At 37.4% G+C, this 11,325-nt stretch overlaps 1 protein-coding gene across 1 annotated transcript in view; it reads left to right on the plus strand.

Moving 5' to 3' along the window:
• The window catches only part of MTMR10 (myotubularin related protein 10), a 38,061-nt gene extending 27,140 nt beyond the window's left edge, over positions 1–10,921 (plus strand). The window contains exons 8-16 of the mRNA XM_068696022.1: positions 283–370; positions 533–621; positions 1,472–1,602; positions 1,727–1,796; positions 1,984–2,054; positions 2,981–3,150; positions 4,532–4,702; positions 5,615–5,797; positions 6,327–10,921. Of these exons, the coding sequence (XP_068552123.1) occupies positions 283–370; positions 533–621; positions 1,472–1,602; positions 1,727–1,796; positions 1,984–2,054; positions 2,981–3,150; positions 4,532–4,702; positions 5,615–5,797; positions 6,327–6,926 (1,573 nt within the window). The 3' untranslated portion in view covers positions 6,927–10,921. The remainder of the gene's footprint in view (positions 1–282; positions 371–532; positions 622–1,471; positions 1,603–1,726; positions 1,797–1,983; positions 2,055–2,980; positions 3,151–4,531; positions 4,703–5,614; positions 5,798–6,326) is intronic.
• The last annotated feature ends 404 nt before the right edge of the window (positions 10,922–11,325 follow it).

The following is an 11,325-nucleotide window of genomic DNA, read 5'->3' on the forward strand; positions in this document are numbered from 1 at the left end:
ATGGTCCCTGTTGCTTCCTGTTTTCCAGCATCTGTTGCTTTCATGCTTTTGTACTTCTCTCTGAAATGTGCACGTTTCTAAACAATTTTTTTTGTTTACAAAAAAACATTTGAGCTGTACAGATGACATGTAAGAGATATACAGTACAGCCAGTTAGCACTGTGGTATTAGGGTTTGGTGCATTATAGTTTAACAGAGCTGATAAGACAGCATTGCAACAAGAGAAAAGCTGATAAAATACTTAAGTAAAAGTAACCTTTTCTACTGTATTTTTTCCCCAAGTCTCCCAGAATATTTTGTGGTCCCATCTTCCTTAGCAGATCAAGACCTTAAGCTATACTCCTACTCTTTTATTGGGAGACGAATGCCAGTAAGTATATTTTTTATTCTGTTGCTGTTCTTAATCATCATGCCATGTTAATATTAAAGATATGCATGCCAATTAACACAGCTTTATGTGCAGCATTAAGGAAAAAATAAAGGAATTAACACAAACCTGCTTTTTTGTTGTTTTATGTTTTTCCCATATTAGGTATGGTCCTGGAATCATCCTAATGGGAGTGCCCTTGTAAGAATGGCCAACATTAAAGATGTATTGCAGCAAAGAAAAATTGATCAAAGGTAAACAGTTGAAGCTATTCTTTTATCAGACATGGTATAGAGTAAGTGGTGATTATGTGCAATATTCAGCAGCATTTTGTAACTGAAAGGATAGTTAATGTTGCAGTGCAGTACCTTTTGAGAAACTGTCCTCCGAGTACAGTTGTAGCACAATTTCTGTTCAAGGTCCACTTCAGTTGGAATACTGAAAAATTTTTCAAGTTTTAAGTGATGTTTATTATTTAGGTAGCTAGTCTTTCAAGTGACAGAATTTATTGATTGAAGGATTGGATGAGTATTGATGATACTGTGTTAAAACTTATGTTCGTGGGGAATTCCTTACCTGCTTCAGAGAAACACAGAAAAATTATTTCTTTATGGCATTCTACAGATCTAGTACCACAATACACGGAGTCTTTTTGTAGATGTTGCATTGTGTGTGTTAGGCTGGTGCTACAAGTTTTATTTGAAACCCTGTCAGATTTCCTGGCTTTATATACTGCATATATGCTCTTGTTTATTTAGCCCAGACAAATCTTTATAAAAATTGTGGAAAAAATAAAAATTGAATAGAGCTGTTTAACCTGTAACTCTGCCTGAGGTTTACATTTCCCAGAAGCGTTCTGATGGTCCAGCCTTTCCATTTTTTGTTTTGTAACTTGCAGATACCAAGAATGTTTTAGCCACTAGCGTTACAGCAGGAGGAATATTATCTTCTTAATGCTTTTTTTTTTCTTTTTTTTTGAATGAAGTTGCATGTTCTACGTGTTTTTAGTGTTTTGCAGTTACAGACTTTGCAATGATTTGTTAAAGGCTCTTTCCCCTCTCCAATAATAAAGTGACCTTTTAAAAATTATTTTTAACAACATAGGATTTGTAATGCAATAACTCGAAGCCATCCTCTGAGAAGTGATGTTTTCAAATCTGATCTGGACAAGTGTCTCCCCAGCATCCAGGAAATCCAGGCAGCACATATCAAACTCAAACAGCTGTGCGTTAATGGTATGCTGAACTGTCCTTCTTTCATGGCAGTTATTTTCTCAAAATACAACAATTCTAATAGATCTGGCTAACAGGCATGGTTACATGAAGTCATTTTGCAATGTTACTGCTTTCCTTGTTGCAGAGCCCTTTGAAGAAACAGAAGAGAAGTGGCTATCCTCACTGGAAAATACTCACTGGTTAGAGTATATCAGGTTTGTACCATTGGTAGAGTGATGGTTCATGAGGTGTGAAAAACTTCCACCGGTGTAAATAAGCAGTGAATCAGTTGAATGATTTGCTATTTTAATGAACTAGGTAAATAGAACTATGACTAATTTTTTTCTTCTATAGCGTGAACCTATAATATTAATTGTTGTATCACTTTCTGTTCCCATCCAGATCATTTCTTAAGCATTCTGCTGAGCTTGTATATATGATGGAGTGTAAGCATGTTTCGGTAGTTCTACAAGGTAATACAACCATATAGCACGCAACAATTCTTTGCATTAATGACATAATGTAGATGAATAATAATCAACTGTAATCTCTATACATAACAGTCATCTATTCTAAATATCTTAAGCGTTTGAACAACTGAAAAAAGGATAATTTTATTATGTATCTTGGCTGTAGTATCATACCATAGAATCAAAGGACTGTTTCACTTTGAGTCTTTTTGTTTCTTTCTCTGGTAATGATATGATAGAGTCCAAACTTCAGGGTGAACTTTTGTACTGTCACAATTAGGCTAATATTCCTTGCATAAGCAATATCAGTTTTATTCAGAGATCCCATGTAGTAGCTGGTAGCATTTCACTAACATTGTTTGCTGTTGTGTAAGAGCAAACATGTTAAAAAAAAAAACAAAAAAAAAAAACTTGCTGATACCTAGATCAGAAATTCTGTAATTTCAGCTCATATATGACACTTTCCCCATATTGGCTCACTAGCTTGCCAAAAACTGATTCAGGGAAGAAAACATGATAAAACTTTTCCAGCAACGTGATCACCCTCCTTCTTAGCATATCTTGTAAATACCAGGCTTTCCAGTGAGTATTTTAGTTCTTTATCAATGTATTGCTGTGCTTGATACTGCAGCAGGAATCTTTACTATGGAATGAGTCTTGGTTGGTTGTTTTTTTTGATTTTTATCTACCTTTCTGTGAGAACAATTACAGCAATGAAAAGCACGTTATAAAATAAATTCAGTTATATATATTTTTAAAAATATATAATTATAATATAATTTTTTTTAAAAAAAAATATAATATTTTTTAAAAAAGCAATTCAAAACTAAATGCAGTTGCCACTTTTTGTTGAGATTCTGTATATAGTGTTTGTGTGCGTATATACATATACTGTACGTATGTACACACATTCTGTATGTTATTCACAGAGGAAGAGGGACGGGACCTGAGCTGTCTTGCTGCTTCTCTCATTCAAATCATGCTGGATCCCTATTTCCGAACAATTGTTGGATTTCAAAGCTTGATACAGAAGGAATGGGTCATGGCAGGATACCAGTTTTTGGATAGGTGTAACCACTTAAAAAGATCTGACAAAGAGGTAAAGTTAATGGTAATTGTATGTGACAAAAGTACCTGGTCAATATCATCCTGAACATTTGTTCACACAGAAATCTTAAGTTACAAATATTTTTCATACTTTCAAATCTCAGGAAGCTTATGTTAGAGAAAATGCGTCTTTGTCCAGGGTAAAGATAAATATTCTTTATCTGTTGTAGCCACGTGAGAATCAATGACAAACCAGGTGAAATCGGATGTTGCTGGGATTTTTTGTTGTGGCAGTGTTACGCATGAAAAGGTCAAACTGTTGCAAATGTTAGCACACCCCACAGTTTAAACTAAAATTAAAGGGGTTTAGGCGTGTATTGGGAGGGGGCTGTTTTTGTTGTTGTTGTTTTTTCCAAGGGTATGTTTTCATCCCTGTTTTTTTTGTTTGTTTGTTTTGTTTTGTTTTGGAATGCCAAGTCATAGCAATATGCAGTATTTTTCAAAGTATTGAGCTGATAGAGAAACGCTGGAGCTTTATGAATTACGATGCACGGCTGACAAACAGATTAATAGAGGGCAACACAGTGCTTGATTTTCAGTATGTCTAGGTAATTTTATGGTTATTTGGGCTCTTCATTACAAAAGAGAGACTTTTAATTGCAGTTGAAAAAATAGAGGGACCAAGGTTAGCAGTCTTCGTCAGGGACAAAGCCCAGGAGTAACAGAAAAACTGTATCTGCAGAGAGGGGAGCCAACAGATGAACTGCGAACACTGAGTGGTAAACAGGAAAAACAAATAAAAGAAACTGAAGTATCAAGGGGTAAATAATGAGAAAGCATTGACTTGACTCTAGGAAAGGATATACAAAAGAATGAAAGTGGCAAGAGGAAGTATTTTTAAAGTTTTGTATAAATTATAGTTTATACTTTTGCCATTCGTGGGCCACCATGGAAATAGCAAGAAAGTGTATTGAGTAGTTAATGTGGCTGAATCACAAGCTCCAAGTATTTCTAACAAGAAGGAAGTATAGACATTGTGAAAATAAGGCCGAGTAGTAAGGAAGTGTCATGGAAGGACTAATCTGGAAATTACAAGGGACATAGAAGATAATAGAAAGCATTTTTGCAGCTTTGTGAGTAAGAAAGAGAGCCCAGGAAAGAATTGATTGACTTCTTAAAGAGAAGAGGAAGCTGTGGAAAATTAACACTGAGAAAGTCAATTGGCATAGTTGCTTGTGGAAGTGGCTGAGTAGGAATACAGGAGATTATAATTACATAAAATCATAAAAAATGCAGTCCTCCAGACAGTCCACCCTGCTGAGGAATGTACCAGAGATATGGCTAAATACCCTGAGGGGAGCACTAACTGCAAAGAAAATGGCATGACTTGGGAAAGGCTTTTACTAAATCTAATTCCCTGTTTCTCTTTCCAGTCCCCTTTGTTCTTGATGTTTCTTGACTGTGTTTGGCAGCTGCTAGAACAATACCCAGCAGCCTTTGAGTTTTCTGAAATGTACTTGACCATATTGTACGACAGTGCACGTATCTCATTGTTTGGCACTTTCCTCTTCAATTGTCCACACCAACGAGTAAAGGAAAGCACTGTGAGTATCAAGTGTTACATCTACTTTTCAATTAAGAGACTTCAGGTTGCTGTTCCGGAAACACCGTCATCTAAACCAAATGGCATTCCTTTGTGTTTTTCAAAATGTATTTCAAAATACTCAGCTCCCTAGGTTAATATGATCAGAATGTCCTTCCAGGTGAGCTTTGCATGCACAGTAACAGGATGTTCAAGAAAGCAGTCAATTGAATTTTTATTTTTATTTTTTTCAAAAAAGCTTTTTGTTATTGTGCATTATTATTTGTACCCTAAGAAACAGATTTTTGTCTGGAATTGATAAAGCAGAATGACAGGCAATAAACAGAATTTCACATTTCAGGCAAACTTTGAAGTCTCTTGATATAATTGTTTAAATAGTTGAAAAAGCTGGAAGAGAATGTGTAAAGTCCAAAGCACAATGAAAGTTTATATCAAAATATTTGGTAAACTAACACCTGAATATTATTTTTGAAAACTAGAGTTGATCAGAACTCTGTAGAAAATTTTTAGTGGCTGATACAAGTACAAATGAGCAAATTTTGTTAAGCAGCTTCCTGTTAAAGTTGCAGGTAGCAACCTTATGAAGAAGCAGAGCACAAGGACCATTAATGTATTCTCAGAATAAAGAGTTTAGGGGTTTTAGAGTAAACAAACCAAAAATTTAATATAATCAAAACATATTTTTGCCAAGTAAGCATTAGTCCCGTGTCTCCATTGCACTAATGAAAAGCAGGGTACAGCCGTTTCCTCTAGCAGCAGACTGTCTTGCTGCTTTGTTGCTTTCATCTGTAACCCCCTTAGATTATGTCTCTGCTCTTCCTTACCTGATGATTATTCACTGTTTTATAGTTTAATTTTATGAATAAGCTTATTTTGTTTGATTTGTATTGTACTTGAGTGTTACTTCTTGCAGGAATTTGCCATAAGCAAAAATATTCAGCTGGGTGATGAGAAGGGCCTCAGATTTCCTTGTGTTTGGGACTGGTCTCTTCAGTTTACAAGCAGGGATCGCCTGCTCTTTCACAACCCCTTGTATATCGGGAAGAGTGCACCGTGTGTACAAAATGGAGCAGTGAAAACTTTTAAACGCTCAAAGGTAACTATGGCGTTATCTGTCTGTGGACCGTTTCTGCTTAAATATAAGATGTTAATGCTTAAAGATGTAGAGTTATGTGGTGTCTTACACCCTCTCTTTAGCAATAGGAGTGTTTTTTTACTCACAGCCTAAAGAAAAATTACTCAGATTTCTATAGATGCAAAGACTGCAATTGTTGAACCTCGCATTCCAGGGCATTTTTGGATATGCCTGAACTGGCTGCCAACAGCTCCGTTATTTCACCTGTGGAAAAGTGGTGACACGCCCCTTTCTTTTCCTCAGAGCTGTCAACTTTGTCGGTGAATACTGATTAATTCAATCATTCATTGCTCTAGAAAGTCTAGGAAACAAGTATTTCCTTGTCAAGGCCTTAAGTAGCCACATTGTTTGGTCTGTGAGCCATGCAGTGGTGACTCATGAGCGTCCAACTATTTAAAGGTCACATCATTATCTGGATGAGGCATCGTAGAAGCTCAGGGAGATCTGCTGTTGAAATGAGCATAAAATTGCTGGTATTTATTTTCTGCAGAAAAACTACAGCTCAACTTTGCGAGGTGCCCCCCCTGCGTTAAAAAATGGAATCATCAGTGACCAGGAGTTCCTTCCAAGAAGAAACTCTCTGATACTAAAACTGAAACCAGACTTTTTACAGCAAACGGAGAGTCAGAGTAACAGTATGGAACAGTACTTCAGAGACTGGTTTACGAAGCCTGTTGATTTGCACGGTGTGATTTTACCCCATATCTCTGGAACACAAATAAAACTCTGGAAACTGTGCTACTTCCGCTGGGTTCCTGAGGCCCAGATTAATCACGGTGGCTTCATCACTGCTTTTCACAAAGTTTCTTTGCTGGCAGATGAAGTGGACATGTTAAACCGGAACCTCCGACAGTACAAAAGCAACTCTTCTTTGCAAGGTAGCTGCTCAGAACTGGATCAAAGCAGAATGTACTTCAGAGCAAATGGTTTAAACGACACCACTGGGGCCCCAGACTTTCTCTCCTCTTCTTTCCCATTTTCACCTGTAGGGAACCTGTGCAGACGGAGCATTCTGGGAACACCTTTAAGTAAATTTTTAAGTGGTGCCAAAATTTGGCTATCCACTGAGACGCTTGCAAACGAAGACTAAGGTGATGTGATGATTTAAAGGCTTGGGGAGAACATAGCATATCATTTTGTCTTTTCTAATTTAACACTGCTAAATGCGGCATTGAAAGCTGTAATAATTTTATATACAAGAATTTCGTAAGTTTTGCACAAATATTTAAAAGCAAAGCGAGTCGTGCTTCTAATCGCACAATTTTGTCTTCAGTAGTTCTCATCTACATGTCTTGTTTGGTTTCTGGTTCCTAATTCATTCTGTGTTTTTGGGGTTTGGCTCATTATATACGATCGAGCATTTGTAATGCTAATTGAAAGGCTTGGTGCAGTCATTACTGAGGGTTGTTTGAAATACCTGTTGTCCCAGATAGTGACCGGAGTGACTTTGTGTCAAACAGACTGACAAATCAAGGTAGTTAGATGCAGCAGACACAAACTGACAACTGAAATCTGGGAACAAACTATTTCATCACATTTCCTTTTCAGGAAGAATATGTGCGAACATATGGACTAATGTTCTGTGACTTGATCACCCTACATACGTGCATCCATGGGGGGAGTGTTCCCTTTTCTTTGTCTCCCCAAAACACATCCATTATCAATCAGTCAGATTTGTGCTCTTTGTCAGGAGCTTGACTTTAGGCTATAGGAATCAACTTCAGGACAATGCACTGTTAACCTTAAAACATTTACTGTACATACGGTATCATAGTAGCTTTAGAAGTGCCTTTAATCAGGAGGAAACTGTAGCAGGATTTACTCCGATGCAGCTACCCACCCATCCACCCCTGGCCTTTCTACAGTCAATTTTTCCGCCAAGTTCTGGTTCCACCCTCTGCCTTTCCCTCCCCATTTCTGGAATAACAGAAGGCTGGCTTAGGAGACAGTAGGGTTTTTTTCCTCTCAAAGTTTAAGCTCATTTTTAAGTTTCATAAGAGCCTCATTTTTTTTCTTTAAGCACCTGAAATACTCACCATTGTATCCCTGCACAGATCTGGATCCCTGACAACCCCTCTCATAGCTCTGTTTCAGGATGAAGTAGCTTTCAGCAGAATTCATACTTAAGCCCTGCAGGGTTCCAGAAATGAGGCTGTGCTCTTAGTGGCTAAATCACCGAGGGGTGCTGGTGCTGTTGTCACTTTCGAACAAGGCTGGAAGAAGAGTGGTTAGCAGTGCCTTCTTTTTTTTACGTACTCCTAGCACACGCGAACAGCATAGTGGACAAGCACAGCTTGAGGGAATTAAATCCAACAGCCTCCCTCTGCCTAATGCAGCAGCTTCCTCACTGCTCTTAAATCTTTTAAATGCCACTCACTGTCAGATGCTGAGTGAAAAACTCTCAACTTTCTTAGGGAGAAAAATGAGAGTGAAGTGCACTGGGGTGGAGGGGGATAGTGGTGTGTCATTCTCACAGGTTAAGGCATTGGTGGAGGACAAGAGAGTGCTTCTGTTGAGTACCTGCTTTTAACAGCGAGTCTTCCTTTTATATTAACTGATTTTTACGTAAAATGCAAAAACTCTTAAACTGATGGTGAGCCTCTCTTCAAGCACCAACTTGCAGGTTAAGGCTCTGAAGGCCTTGTATGAAGCTATTCTCAGTTATGGAAAAAAAAAAGTTTGACATTCATACCCACTATATTGTGGTGGGAAAAAAAAAGGCAGGGGAATAAGATTTGGAGCTGTTCATTTGTCTATGAAACCAAACACTGGTCTTCAGCACAGCCTGTATCACAATAATAAGGGTTTTGGATGTCTCAGATTGCTCATGTATTACAAGTGCCAACTTTGTGCTAGAAAGTCTGGTGCATACAGGACTGTATTTTCTGAAAATTATCCAAACTGCAAAGCTGTTGAACAGTGGGTATGCTGCATTCTCACACTGCATTTGGTCTGGTGGGGATAGGGGGCAGTTTCATTTTAAAGGTGAGCTGATATAAAAGAGGAGAAAGAAAAGACTTCCTTTTTTTTAACTAACCAAACCCCCCAAAACCTGTTGTTATGCAAAGAAGCAGTGTGTGTGTGCACACGCATGTGCACACATGCACATTATGACACAACGCCAGATTGTTTCTGGTCAACTGTTTGTGAAGAAAAAACGTGTATTCACCTCAATTGCCTAATTATGCTGCAAGATGGTTTGAGCATGTTATATGGTCCACAAACTAGTTCTGTTTATTTACGAGCTTGTTGAAGCAGTCAACTAACCTGTTTGATTCATTATTCAAATGGTTGTATTAGTTTGCTTTTGTATTTTTTTTTAAACTAGCTTACTGCTTTCCCTGGCCTGATACTTGACATAAAAGACCTCAACCTGTGTGCTTAGTGTATTTTGGTACCAGTTCTTCCTCTCTGTTAAATTACAGTTAAAAATATGCTTTTTTTTTTTTTTTTCCTTAAAGGTAAAACTTTGTTTGGTTTAAAGGTACCAAAAATGTGTAAATAAATTACTCCACACAGGCAGCTGGTGGAATAAAAAAAAATAAATAATAATGTTAAGCTAGTACCCGTTAGGGAAAAATGGGTACTATATTTAAACAGGATTGACTTCTTTGTAAGGAGATTTCAGAAATTTTTACATTTCAGTTCTAAGATGTGTACAGATGCTGCAGATGGTCTTTGTACTTTATATTGTTATATATATATATATATAGCATTGGGGAGGGGGGGGGGGGCTTTAAAAATAATATGCCTTTAAAATAAAACCTTTCTAAATGCCTATTTGCCAAACAGACTTGAAAAGTAATTTCACAAAGTTCAAAAAGGGGAGTTAGGCAGGTGAGGCTGGGATGGTGATAAGCGTGGGGAAGGAGCGGTGGGGACCCCCTTAATACGTGGCTGAGGGGGCACAGGGAGGAAGGGAGGAATTGTCCCGAAAAATACAGACAAGGTTCTGCTTCCTTGTGTTTGCATGGGCCTTGCCCATGAACAAACTACTGTGTGTGTGTGTGTGCATGCATGCCTGTGAATGCTGTTTCTTCCCCTTAAGTTAAACAGATTTTGTTTTGTTTTTCTTTTTAAACACAGGTACTAGAAGTTAATTTTAAAATATTTCCCACTCTACACAGTTGCCTTATTGTCAGTAGGGACTGCTCTAAATGTCTTTAATAGCTTTCAAAAGCATTTTTGGGGTGTGAGTACTTATCTTTAACTTCTGTGTACAAAGTACTGACATACAAGTGTATATATGTGTGTGTGTGTATATATGTACACGTTTTCAAATTATAATTCTGTTCACTGTTTCAACATACTAAACTGTTAATGCCATTTTGATGCTACCAGAATAGAAAAACTACCAAGAAGCTCATCTTTTTTGTCTGTTTCTAAAAAAAAAAATATATATGTGCACTATTTTGGCTGTTACTGGCTGTTATAATCATGATTTTTTTTTGTAACTACACTGTAAACCATGCGGGGGGAAATATGAAATGCTGGTTGATATGGTTAACGTGTACCTCCAGTATCACTAATTACTGCTAGGTAGAGATTACTGTAGACTTAGTAATCATGGTGGTACAACTTTATTCCCCATTTACTGCCATGTATCAAAGAAATTCCTTTCATTCCTGAAATGCATTGAAAAGTGTGTGTTTGTGTGTATACAGATAACCAGGCCTGCACATGTGTTTAATGTGCACCTGCCTGCAATACCACTTTGCTTTTAACTGCCTTGTATTTTTAATGAAGATGTAGCAAGTGGGGCAAAGGTTTTGGCTTATGCTCAGACAGAAACAATAAAACCAAAAAATTTCTAACCAACAGTTAAGCAAAGGATGAGATCTTAAATTTGCCTCCACCATAAGAGACAGAAATCTGTACCTCAAATTGCTCTAGGCAGTAGGTTTCTAATGCTGTTGCTGTGATGGCTTAGAGTTCACTATTTCAACTGAAACTAAAACCTTTGTGCCTGATAATGATTTATTGAGTAAAGTAGCAGTGCCAGGAAGATTATAAAATCCTGATGCCGCCAATTGTGAATGTGAAGTAAATTAGACTAAATAAAAGTTCATACCTTTCCACAGTGAACTTCAGGTGGCTTTCTTTCACTTCCTCTAATGAAACAAAAACTTGTATTTGTTTTTTTTCCCCAAGAAAAGCACAGACACTGTGCTGTATGAAAAATGATTAAGAAAAAAAAAAGTGCAGCTGATCTTAATTTCTCACTACATTCTATAAAGGTGTCAGCTATTTGTATGATAAACAGAATATCTGTTATCAGACAAACTTGGTATGAGAATGAAGACTCCAGGGAAAAGCTGTTAGCTACATGTTAAAATTGAGACAGACCCACTGCATTTTTCATGTCTTAAAAAAAGGACTTGGCTTTTGGTTCCATTTCAATTGACTCGCTTCTCTGTGAAGGAGCATACACATCCATTTATGTAGGGCAAAACTCACTATGATGAATGATGTGCAAACGAGTGCTGCAA

Source organism: Anas acuta, chromosome 12, assembly GCF_963932015.1.
Source record: "Anas acuta chromosome 12, bAnaAcu1.1, whole genome shotgun sequence".
In the NCBI taxonomy this organism is placed as follows: domain Eukaryota; kingdom Metazoa; phylum Chordata; class Aves; order Anseriformes; family Anatidae; genus Anas; species Anas acuta.